The sequence below is a fragment of the Bombus impatiens genome, unplaced genomic scaffold (assembly GCF_000188095.3).
Source record: "Bombus impatiens unplaced genomic scaffold, BIMP_2.2 scf_0777, whole genome shotgun sequence".
Classification (NCBI taxonomy): Eukaryota; Metazoa; Arthropoda; class Insecta; order Hymenoptera; family Apidae; genus Bombus; species Bombus impatiens.
In genome coordinates, this window is record NT_177196.1 from 353,137 (window position 1) to 366,817 (window position 13,681).

The 13,681-nt window shown below is 34.9% G+C and overlaps 1 protein-coding gene across 3 annotated transcripts in view; it reads left to right on the forward strand.

Moving 5' to 3' along the window:
* LOC100746232 (protein GDAP2 homolog) overlaps positions 1-13,681 on the forward strand; it is a 69,554-nt gene that overhangs the window by 30,262 nt on the left and 25,611 nt on the right. For 2 of the 3 annotated variants that reach the window (XM_003492632.4, XM_024370503.2), the window contains exons 2-7: positions 8,265-8,453; positions 8,526-8,668; positions 8,740-8,872; positions 8,979-9,088; positions 9,155-9,394; positions 9,468-9,636. In XM_003492632.4, the coding sequence (XP_003492680.1) occupies positions 8,269-8,453; positions 8,526-8,668; positions 8,740-8,872; positions 8,979-9,088; positions 9,155-9,394; positions 9,468-9,636 (980 nt within the window). In that variant the 5' untranslated portion in view covers positions 8,265-8,268. Of the gene's footprint in view, positions 1-8,049; positions 8,205-8,264; positions 8,454-8,525; positions 8,669-8,739; positions 8,873-8,978; positions 9,089-9,154; positions 9,395-9,467; positions 9,637-13,681 lie in introns of those variants that run through there. The other variant, XM_012390466.3, reaches the window with a different exon arrangement.

Here is a 13,681-nt window from a genome sequence, read left to right on the forward strand (position 1 = left end):
TCAGCTTCATCGGCGGGAACAGGCGGTCATAAAGGATTTGTTTGGAAGCCCCGCGTTACAGAATGGCGTAATATCGAAAAGGCTTCTTCGGTGCATTCGTCTGCCACGGTTAACACATTCCATCACCCCCTTCGCGAGTAACCAATGGGTCACCGTGCTGTCACGTTTAATCGTAGCCTGTTACGACTACGCATTCGATCGTGCTATTCTTTCTTCGTTTTGTTAAGTCGTTAACACGTCGAATGCTACGGTAGTCATCGGTGACCCATGTTTTATTAAATTAATAAATTTGTTTTAATAAATTTTTCAGCATGAATTTGAAATAAAATAGATTTTATGCACTAACAAATAAATAACAGCGTTATTGGCGTTGATAACATCGTCAGAGGAAAAGTGGGCAAACATAGTATAATATTGCAAGGATTAAATGTTATGGTGATATATATTTCGATGCATCGCGGCTCCCAGGGCAAAATATCGAAAATATGTGAATCTATAAAATTGTGAAAATATGTAGAAAAAATATTCCTTATACGTAATTCATTGTACTCTAATTGTGGAAATTACCCATGAGTCTATTATTCTTTTTCTTTATCTAACGTTTATCGAGCTCGTGGGTATTTTTATACCTCGTCATAATGAATTACCTCGAACGACTTCAATGACTCGCCACAGTGATGGTAAATTGTTTCATGATTATAAGTAACAGGAATTTTTAATCTATTTATCTGTGTTATTTGAAATTCTTTGTGTTAGTATTGTAGTTAAATTGGATTAATTGTAAGGGAGATACACACGGTTTAATAGGGAACATCAGTGTTTTCGTTATCTACGTATTTCATTATGGGTTATTAATGATACATTCGTTATTCTTTGGATTCTTCGTACTATCGTTAGTCGACGTGGTTTATTAATAGTTGACGACATCTCCAATGATATTCAGCAGCATAAATTATTTAGTCAAGGCATTCTTTGTAATTCCTTTTATCGACTCTCCAATCAGTTGATTTAGCAAATTACCTTTCAAACGCCGCTTTTTTGGGCTATTTTTAGTCACATGGTATCTTTCAAAATATTAAATAGTTCTTTCTTTTTAATTTGAGGAAAATATAAAACGTGAGATATATAAATTCGAAAAATCAGAGTTAAAGAATATTTGTCTTATAATTTTTCCAACGATTCGCAATTGTGATGTCTAACGTGTATTACCCCGAATAAAATATTTGAATAAAAATTCTCTTTAGCATCATGAATAAATGATTTCATCTACACCTTCGTGCACAATCATAGTCATGTAGTGAGAAAGCAAATAGTGTAAAACCAAAGAATAATAAAAAACCAAAAGATTATGATTCTTCGTAGGAATGAAACATTTACGTGCTTAGGCACATAGCCAGGAGCAATTATGTTATTCAAGGAATTTGTTTCGACGATGAAAACCGCGTGTTTACGTATGTAAATCTGTACAGGTGGAGGCACGGGCAGATTTGTTGAGCGCACGTTCATCGGGGAATATTAATGGGAACGAGTATGCATATCGTGCCGGATGGAATTGGGATAAACATGCATTCGCGATTTCTCGTTATCCCGGCGTTTCGATGCTCATGTTTATTCGCTTGCTGATTTAGAGGTGCGATTAAATTTTGGCGCACGATACCACAATTAATAAATTCTTTAAGCAGAGAAAATATGACACTTCTAGCATATAAAATTATATCGTAGAACACTTTTTACAAAGTCAAAGAATCTTTCATGTTTTACAATTTATTTAATAGTCTCTAGGTTCCGAGGTTAAATACTTTCTGGCAAAATTGCTATTAGAGGCCTACTTTTAAAGCCTTATTTTACTAAAAGTAATTTTATTTAAGTGACTATGACTAACATCAGCGTTGATAAATAGCTGAATTACAACGTAGCGTTCGATTTTGATCAGTATAATTCTCGTATCAAGTTTAACCTTTTAATCTAAACTTCACCGTGCTCTACATACCTTGAATGCTCGGCAAACTTAAACATCACCATTTCTTACCTTAGACATTTAAGTTACCATTGAACCTTATTATCACCGCCATTCAAACTTTTACCATCTCAATAATTTCGAAAAATTCTTTCTATTTCGGCATTAACTACCAAAATTCCTTTGCAAGAATGGCATCGATATATTCTGACGCAGAATGATCAGTCTGTTTGGCCTGGGGCGGCTGGAGGGATGCATTCGGTTTCCTCTCTGGTTGGCGAGGCATTTTGAACGAGAAGCCCCGCGGGGTGAGAAGCGAGACACGAAGTAGCTCGCAAATGTTCACCTTGCTTCGAATGTGGAACATCGATTGACCGGTGAGCCGTGTGTGTTAGGTCGTTTGTTGTTTAATAGAAAGGCGGCTGTGGGTCTCCGGGTGGGCGACGGCGGATGGGAAACAAAGCTCGTCTGAAAGCACGGCCCTGGCGACACGCGGCGAATAAAAGTCGTACACTCTCTCGTTCGAGCCTTGGGGTGGCTTTCGTGGTTGGTTTCCCTTTTGACTCGCTGGGAAACAGGGCCAATTACGACCCAGCGTAATCGTGATAGCCCAGCGGCACGGGAACAGTCAGCACAACTTCGAACGTTAATTCGTCCGGTTGAATTTATTTTTCCATATTTTCGATCGAAGAAAATCACGTTTTAGCAAAGTAGAGCGAGGGATTGATACAACGCAGAGTTCGTTCGAGGCAGACGTACCTAATCGAGAAATAGATAAAAGCCACGGTATTAATGGTATCAGTTCGTTAAATTTAATTAAATTCGATCGCGCTCGTATTTGGATTTTGAAGAAATGAAAACTTGCTTTCAATGAGTTGGATAGCGTTAATCCGATGAATTTAATCAGGCCGATCCTTGCATAGTCGAGATTCTTTGATGCAAGTATTTTTATCAGAAAGGAACGTTTGTTTATAATATTTTCTACCGGATTTTACAGTTTCAAATTACATTTCTCAGTATTCCTAGGAACTTTTAATGAGATTACTGTCTTATTCGTGTATTTGTTTAAAGATTAATTTCTTCGTTTACTTTTATATAATATTGTAATGAAATTTAAACAAACTTCTCCGGAATATACTGTATATTTAGTAATGTATCTAACAATATTTGCCTGCACGATAGACGCGTCCTGTACCGATGATTAAACTATAAAACTTGCATCAAAGAGATGAAAACGAAGAAAAAGTGTCTCATACATTTTACAAAAAAAAAAAAAAGGGATAAAATTTCTATGAGAAATTGTGATTTAGTTATTCTAATAAATTTAATATGAAAAGACCCATGTTTTTGAAAAAATGAATTGCGACGCAGTTCGCGCGATGATTTAATTCATTAATTAGGCAAATTATTCGATCGATACTTGAAAAACTAAATCAAACCGTGTTTCAGAAGAGAATTTTTTTAATAGATTCTGTAGAGTAGTTCGCTTAAAATGAACACAATTATAGAATGGAGAAAATCGAGAGTATTTGAGGTGGAAAGTATGGTTTGAGTGTTCTTCGAACTCAATTTGCGTTTATTGTTTCCGATCGATTCTTCGACAGGTATACTGTCCTGGGTGCCTCGTTGAGTAGTGGCAATTTCCAGTAACTCGTTTGAGCTGATGCAGTTAAGACCGAGAGGAAAATCTAGCTTCGAGGTTAATTAATTTTTCCGGAATTATTCGAAACAGTGGATTCGTTTTACCCCGTTTCATGTGCAATGGAAACTCACCCCGGGAGAATAAAATTATTAAATCGAAGAACAACTTGTTCAGTGCTTGTCTTGCGTGGACGCAGGAAATCTATGTTATTTCCAATCTGACACGATATCTTACTCTAATTAAACACACGACTAACCGTAACATATTTCCAACAAATGTTCATAGATTAGATTTGTCGCGATTGAGTGAAATGCATATTAAACTCAGTGATTTATAAGATGATCGTTAATAAAATAGAAAGATTATTATAGATATACAGATTAACCTTTATGTGGAGACCCATTGCCACACATGTTAATAAATCTCAGATTAGTTGGCGGTTTTATTTCTAGATCACTACGTTATAAAGGTTAATCCAATATAATTATCTTATCTGAAGATGCATACTTGTTTGCCAAGATTTTTAACAATTGAAAATCTTGGAACACAAAATTTTAGTTTCTTAAAGTTACAATTAAAAATATACTACAAACGCTGAATATTTATTTCTGAAGATTTTTTACCAGACAGCATAGGTTATAATAATGAAATAAAAATTAGATCTTCTTTAACGACGATTAATCTCCAATTAAATATCGATAAGAAGACAATTAACGAAATACACAGATTATCGTAATCACGAAGATTAAGGAAGAAACGTGACAAGATCTCGACTTAAGCCAAATATCACAGAATCGAGATTTCCGGCGGCGTTAAGCAGCAGAAAACGTATCGAGCTTAGCCGCAAAAAGCACAGTCACGCAAGCTACTAACAACCACTTGCATCGTGAAATTGCAATTATAAGGGGGCAATAAAGATCATACGAAACGTCATAGGTGAGCTTTTGAAAGGTAGAAAAGGAAAAAGGCCTTTATTGGTAATCGTTTAATCTAGGTCATAGCAGAAGATATCTTTATCTTCCCTCCAGGATAGTCGAAACTGTAGAACTAGTGGTCCCCGAGGGGAAAGAAGGGACAAAAGGAAGTTTTCCCTCGGAGAAACGGGAACTCTTCTAGACAGCCGAGCACACGACACATTTCAAAGTTCGATCGCTCGATATCGAGCTGGAAATTGTGGAAAAAAGAAATTGAAGCATACGAAAACTTCGCGACAGTTGCATGTAGTATATACGAGTGGAAAGCAAATGAAATCTCGAGCTGTCTCTTCCTTTCTCTTCACTTATCTTGGAAGTTTCCTTTGAATGATTGATGGGCTGGAAGTTTGTTGGGAATAAGGACGGGAGATAAGGTGGAAAGAGTTCTTTGGAGGTGGAGTATGAGGCTCGATTTCGAATGCATGTTCAAGGATGATGGTGGTAAAAGTGGAGGGCCCTTTACGGCCGATTAGCTCGTCGGCGTTTGCCTTTGTGCTTGGAATAGATTGAAACATTAACCCTTTCGTGGTAAGTCGAGGTTGAAGTGATCTTTCAAAAGCGTCACTACCGCACCTCTGCGTTTCTATCATTCTGAAAATTGTTTCCAACTATTTTCGAATTGCAATAGAATTTCTTGTATCTGCGAACCGACTTAGGTTTTGAGATCCAATGTATGTACGATACGTGCACAGCATGTTTGATAGTTTGATTTAATTAAAGATGCTGCACGTTGACGTGATTAACCTTTCGCTCGCCCCAGCGAGATTAAATTTAATTAAAAACTTTAGACAAAATAGAACGTCACAACACTCGTCTATTATACAGGTGCCATTTCGGGGCCGTATGCGTTTCAAAGTTCTCGCTCTTGGTAAGTGCAACCGGCGATCGTGAAATAATAATGGGAGTAATAAAGTAACGAAACTACTAGGATAAACGTCGGTATTTATTAAAAAGAAGATTTTTTTATCAGCACAATTTCTTATGTTTCTTGTGATTGTTCTCAACTGGTACGTATTCAACGCTATAGTCGTAGAAACTTTATAATTTGGATTTATTTTCATATCTTCTAGGCGATTAAAAAGTTTTAATTTTATGCTAGAGCTTTTCTTCACATATTATTAGCTCTTATTGTTAATCGAAACAAGAACAATATTAGAAATCAAAAATTCAATGATCGTATCAACATTGATGAAAAAGAATATTCAATGAAGTTGAACGTAGAATTACATAGGTTAATTTTCTTATGAGAAGAAATATTGAAATTGCACGTTATCGCCGACGAATATCTAGAATACGTGGCCATGACCCCCCACGTAGCTTTAGTTCGATCTTGGCAGACAATGTTTCCCTTTAAAATCGATTATACCGGATGTGTTCTTAACGCGCGCACTCGTACCAAGAACTTTGCAGGGTAAACATCAGAATTCATTTATACGATCGATGAAGCATCTTGCTCTACATTCGTCAAGGTTTTAACTGTTCGTACACGGCGCTGCCATAAAAATGCTAATTTATTCCATTGTGCAATGTTACTTCAGCTACACTCGAATGTTCCACTGATAAGAATTTTCTACCGGCCAACGATTTGCGGTTTCTCGCGTCTCTGTTGACACGAACTAGCAAAAATTATGGATGGAATGTCACGTTTTCATAGTTCCATTTTCCTCTTCCTACACCGTCTCCATTTTCATTGATAGTTTCTCTAAAACAAATTGACAAATGGTTTTATGCAAATAATATCTAGAGTTTCTTGCGCGATAGAAAGGAGTTTTCAGGAATTTGATGGAAGAAGAGTAGGGTCCGATCGATGGGAAGTGGATCTTCGCGAATGACGCATTCTGAATACGCATTTCAGATCCTCCCTGTTTCCAACATTTAGCAATATGTTATACCTAGAAAACGAACTACATTGATGTACGCTAGAAACTGTTTGTCTCTTATAAAAAGTTACTTTCTCTTTCCCTCTGTGCTTTCTTCAAAAATATTAGAATTCAAAGGTTCTGTTCTAATTGTACAGTAAATATTTTATTAACTAACTTTTGCTCTAAATTGAAATTTTTGAGAATATAATAGATTAGGTTAATCAACGTAATTCTCACTTTTGTTCATCTCTAGCGTTTGGAGCCATCTGAGGTGGTTGAATAAATTAATCGTTAAATGATAAAATAAATGGAATAAGTTTTTGCTTGCTATTAGAAATATTCGTTTTTTACATTTACAATGGGTGGAGAAATAGTTGATTTATAAAATAAGAAAAAGACACTATAATTTTACAAAATACAATTATATTTGTCAAGGGCTATGATTAATATGAAAGGCTATGATTATAATTATCTAGTATATAACCCAGACTAGATCACTGATACTAATGTGATAAAAATGTTTCGAATGAAAGTAAATAATTGTCACATTTTAATAGTTTTAAACTCTTTCCAATCTAATTACACGTATATCATCTTCTTCTGTTTTAGTCTCAAATAGTACCTTTGTAATTTTTCTATTTAATTATCTTGAAAGCAAACAGGAATTCCACCATAAATTAATAACTAAAAGGTACATATATGTAATTACACGACGTTGTAATTGAAATTTTTAGGATTATTGTTTTTGTATTGTATTGTATTGTATTGTTAGTGTTTATCTCTGATGTATCGACATTTATTGTAAAATCTTGTTTGATATGTTCTGTTTTGTTCTGTTTAGTAGAGGTTTAGTAACTTCTACTATGTCGTCCGTGGTATCGTACAAACAATATTGTGTCGTGAGATATCTCGTCCATGGTTGTGAAACGGTTAAAAAGGATAGCAGGGACCTAGTAACGCAAAGAGGTCGATGATCCTGTTCTTTATGGGGTTGCCGGGATATAAGTTCCGCAGCAGGACAGACGGCGCCAGCCTCTGTCTCCTTGCCATTAGGGAAGCCTACATTCTGTGTCCAACACGGACGCACGTTTCATCGTTTCCGTGGAGAGAGATCTCACACAGACGGACTTTAACGCGCAGCACGTGATTGCATGCGCACAGGACGACACGGGTCCTCCACGAATTAAGTTGTTTTTCGAAACTCCCGATCGGGGTTACGTCCTTGGACGCCCGCTGCTCCCGTTAGCCCGGGGTGTGCCCCAGATTTTCATCGATAGCACTGTTTATTTTTAGGTTTCCACGATATCGGAGATGGTCCGCGCGTCAGCAACTATTTCATCTTCGGCTTGGGGTAACTTTCCCGACCTTGCTTCCCTATAGCGTTTTATGACCCTATTAAATTCGATAAAGTCTTCTCCTATATTGTATTCCTGCGTATATATCTATACAATTTCCCCGTGTGATCTAATTTTGTTATTTCCCCCGATGTGTGTCGGTATCTTATTTTGTGTCTTATTTCATTGAACGATAGAACACGTGGCGTTCGATGCGATTTGAATTTCGCGTCAACTCGAGCGCCATACTGCGCATGCTCTTTAGTCGTCGGCGTGACATTTTGCTGAAGAGTATAACAAAGAGAATTCGATATTCGTGAATGAATGATGTGGAAGAATGGTAGAATAGGAGATGGAGGGATTTGTAAATGTCTTGGGCAACACATGAGGAATTTACATCGGATTATTTTTAGCTTTAGTTGACAGAAGAATGAGGTTAGACTAAGATCAATGGAGGCGATTCGTTGATTTTAATGATAAATTTGTTTGTTTCAGCTGAATGAGGCTCATGGAACCCTTGGGTCTTGCCCCGGATATGGTGGAGACGGGCGCATTGAAAAAATGGTCCGACTTCCCTGTCCAGCACCGGTTCACTGATTACTCCAGTTCCATTGGAGAACCTACGCATCATACTATCAGTCCTTTTCCTTGTCAACCAGCACTCAACAACAAACTTGCACTATGGTAAAGTTGTAATCAGTATGAAGAATAAATTTAATTTGTCTATGAAAGATTATAAACAATATTGTATTTCAGGGCTGGAGATATTTCTGTGTTACAAGTAGATGCAGTGGTGAATTCTACCAATGAAACAATGGATGATAACAGCCCTATGTGCCAAAGAATATTTGCTCGGGCTGGTTCGGCGCTTAAGATGGAAATATTTAATGAAATCAAAGGTACATAGTTTGTAAAGTAAAAAATAATTAGATTGCTTGTAAGCATACAATATGAATGACTATGTTTACAGAATGCAAAACAGGTGAGGTAAGAGTAACACAAGCCCATGGGTTACCTGCACGTTTTATTATTCATACTGTAGGACCAGTATACAACGTGAAGTACCAAACAGCAGCTCAAAATACGTTGCACTGCTGCTATAGGTATATTTTATCCATCTAAAGCAAATGTATTTATGATATATAGATAAATAGCATAAAATAGTTACTAGTTAATAGCATAAAATAAAATAATTAACTTTTCTTGTAGAAATGTTTTACAAAAGGCACGAGAGCTTGGTTTACGCACGATTGCGCTACCGGTAATTAATACTGTACGAAGAAATTATCCTCCTGATGCGGGAGCACATATTGCACTTAGTAAGTATGAATTATGTAAATTAATATAAATTTCTAAGTTTAATGAATATAAATCTATTGTAATAGGAACAATAAGAAGATTTCTGGAGCAATATGGTGATTCTGTAACATGTATTATATTTGTGTTGGAACCGTGTGATCTTGGAATATACGAAGTTCTTCTTCCTCTTTATTTCCCAAGAAATTTAGCAGAGCAAGATAATGCGTGTTGGCAGTTACCAAATGATATAGGTGGGATGGATGGTGAACCTTTACTTCCTGATCGACAAATTAGAATCATCGACAATCCTCAACATGCTTTACACGGTAATAATATAAATCGATATTAAAAATGTGTATATTAGTGCAGTTATTTATTGAAATCTTCTGTTCATTATAGGCGATGAAAGTATAGAACTATCTGCGCAATTAGAAACATCCGTTAACATCGGTGAACACGCGTTTGCACAAATGCAGGGTGATTTAGATAGACAAAGACTCCTCGGGGAAAGGCCACCAGCTGATCCACTTGCGGATATCATGCTGAAGCAAATGCAACAAAAAGAAAGGTATGATTGTTTGAAAAATATCTTTAGATCAATGTTTCTCGTTTTGTTTACTCTATCACTTTAATATAGTAAATTTGACGAAATTCTGTATCAGTGCGTTTGGTATTGTAAAATGTTTAAGTATAGGATATCAAAGTATTGCGAAATAGTCAACTTTAATAGTGCACTGTTGCAATATTGCAATATGTTGTTTGTTCATTTAGAGAAGTGTTTTCCACTTATTTTTGCCAGAATGCTAATAAACATAGTATTCTATTCATGCAACGTTACGAATGTAATTCTATACAAAATCAACATTGGTTTTGCGTGTCATAATGCTATTTTAACTATTTAGTAACAAACTGCTATCTTGCATGCCAATACGTATGTGATCCATGCATCATCTCAGTGAAAAAATCCTTACTTATCAATATTTCATAATTTGTATATGCATCGTGAGTCGATAAGGAAGGAAATGGAATTGCACAGTTTCTGTTTCTACATTTTACTTACGATTAAATTTTTTATCTACTGATATATTGATAAGACACTTCAAAAAACATACTTTCTCACTTACTAAATGCAGGTTTCTTTAATACCAATCTTTGTTACACGAATGTTTCATTCAATGAATAAATGCGTATTTGTTAAAAAAAATCAATATTTTAATACCGGTACTATTTACGTAGTAACATGTACTACGTTTGTATATTCATATTTGATATTTTCTCCGGGTTTTTTAACTTCACATGATTATATAATTCCACTAAAATATTCCTACAATTTGAACAATTTGTTATTCGTTCAATTAATTATTCTATTCATTACATAATATTGTTTTATTACAATATAATATTTACAATTATATTCGTAATTCTATAGATTGATATTTCTGTCTTCTCTTAAGCGATCTCACACCGTATGATTTATTATATGGTATTTAATATCCATATTGATCGAAATGTAAATATCGATTTCCTGTCGGTCAATGGAATTCTTCTCTACTCATTACGAAGGAAAAATTGTCTATCTTTATATAGGCAGCTGCTATCAATAATATCATCGATGGAAACGGCCTCGTAACCTTTCCATGTCTACAAACTCGTTTACTAGAAATAGCAAAGTCAGGTATAAGAATATTCGATAACTAAACCATTTGAAAAATACAGTTCATCCCATTTTCCACGAAAGTTCGTTGCCACTTTATTACACGATTATAATGTCTTTGTATTCACGCCATCAAGATAAATCATGTGTCCAATCATGATAATTCATCAAACGGGATAAGTTTGAGATTCACTGAAGAATCCTGACGCTGTTTTATCGTATCTTGCACTAACGATAGAACCAGGTTGTCAATCTGCAATTTTGCACCTTGACAAAAATATATTTCGATAATTTAACTCCAATTTTCTGCAATTTTCCTTAATAATGGAAGATTACATCATTAGTATAGAATGTGTTGTCCTTTTGCTATTACTCTTGTAGGATCGATGACTTGAGCAATCATTCAAATATGTATACACAGTCTTCTTAAGTAATTTCAGATATACAATTTCCTAAAATCTGCTATATTGCTACAAAGATTTTGTACTAGTCTTCGTAATAGTAGTCAAAGACATCGCGCCCTCTCTTGAGTTGGTGTTATTCTTAATAACATGACCTTCCAGGTGTAAAATCAAAATGTTAAACTTCAGTTTGTAGAAAAAAAATATTTTTAGACATAATAATTTTAGACATAATTCAATAATTTCAAAATTCTAAAAATACCCTGAGTTAGAAGTATCTTTAAATAACATGGAAAAATTACAAGCGTGAAGATTTAAGTATGTCAATCATAGTATAGTGCACATAAAGGGAAAGAGATATGAGTCTACGTTATAAAAAATGAATACACGTGCTGTATGTGTGTTAGGATATTATTATTCGATACTTGCAGGTATATATGACCCTTGTAGTGAAAGGGTTAAGGGTACTTCACTACAATAACACAGTTTTACTAGCGCGCATTATTAAAATCGCTCTATGAAGATCACTTAAAAATTTCAAATTTTCCATTTAATTTAATACCTCGCAATATTGATGAAAATAAATTAATCGCTGCAAGCATGATCTTTATTTAGGCAACTTTAGAAGATATACAAGTGGAAGATGTGAACCTTGCAGATCCTGCACCATTGTTGTTCATCTTTCGATGTTGAAAATTTAATTTTTCATTTTAATAAAAGAAGATAAAAATTTATAACAACGTTACAAACTTTCGTATAAAATAAACCTTGCTATAATAAATCTTGTATTGATTCTTTGTAAGATCGACAATGCTAATTTTTTGTATAAATTTCTTACAAGATCGGTAGCATCGGTTTCTTTGTCAACTTCTTGCAAGATGAACAAATGCTAAATAATAGTATAAATTATCTTCATGTCCTTGGTCACTCAGAAGTATCTCATGTTTTCCAAAATGTTCACACGCCTCTCATGCCGGATGTACGTATTTTATTTTGCGTGATTTCAACGACGCCGTAAACATTGAAACATCTGGCTCCATTAACGACGATCTTCCGTGTATGTATTTTGCGATTGAAAATTGCCCCACTTACAGCAACATTGCCACACCATTAACAATTCAAGCGTTCCTTTATTACCGTGTATATCGAATAGACAGAAACGTTCAGTACTTTCTACGTTCCACCACGTGAACATCCAATTTCTTGGTTTTCAGATTAAGTAAATGTAAATTCCGGGAAACATCGATTTTTTATTACCTTCTGTGCTAATTCAAGGTGTGTCTTAAAAGCGCGTTCTCGACGAGGGAGTGTCTCGAATCGGTCATTTCGTTGATGGAGCACCTTGGATCCATTTTAATCGAGGCCACGGTCGCGAAATCGTGAACACAATCGATTGAGAAATCGTCCCGAGTCGTCGTGATCATTATCTTTTCTGTGAAGCTACAAACTCATTTGTTCCAACCTAAATGAGAAATCTATCGTAAAAAGTAGTTGTTTCTTTCCGATATTTATTTTTTTCTACGGTTTCGCTATGTTCAATAAAATTCGTAGATAATTGTACATTTTTTAAATGTATAACTATAGTTATTCTATATCTTATAATAGATCACGAATTGTGAAAATTATCTCTTTTATGAATTGCGATCATTGAACATAAATCGTACCTGATTTTTTTATATATTCTCATTATGTTCACTGAAACTCGTAATCAATTTTTATGTGACAGCAGGAATTTGTAAAACAAAGTTAATAATAGCACAGACATGGATAACGAAGTATTTCAGGAACACTAACAATGTTTGTTATAATCCAAGATAATGGCGAGATATTGGAAAAATTATGTTTCCGACTTCCGCAGGAACCTCGAAAATCGTTTGCTTTCTGTTTTCCAGTTCGAGGAAAGGCTCGATTTATCGCGTAGCGTGTATATCTACGATGAATCTTCCTGTAGCCTTCAGAGAGCTTTAAAGCAACGACGCATACCGGAAAATCGAACGACGTTCTATTTTCATTTCGTTAAAAGCATGGTGTTGAAATAATTACAATGAGAATGAATGGAGGACGAATCGTATATACAAGGTGTGCAATCATTATAAAAATGAATGTCGAAAGAGGATGATCCTACAAGGAAAGATAAGTAAAGAAAAAAAGAAGATTCTGAATATTTTCCTTTGGCAATTGATAGTGAAGATTATTTTGATGTTAGAAAAATTGAAAATAAATAATACGTAAAACATAAACAATGTGAAACAATTGAGAACCGTGTATAATGATTTAATTCAAGGAGAGTCGTCGTATGCAACATCATGTATTTTGAACAATTTCTGCATTAGTAAAATGAATCTTAGAAATTATATCTTATTTTCATTTGCAAACTCATTGTGAGTATACAGAGATAGATAGTACTATACAAAGACTGATAAATAAGATATCAACGTTATTTGTAAACGACATATCATTCCCTTGTGACAAAACCATGAATGTGCAAATATTCGTTTTTCTTAGTAAGGAAAAGGACACGATATCTTTTCCTTTTGCGTTTTACTACATAGATTAAA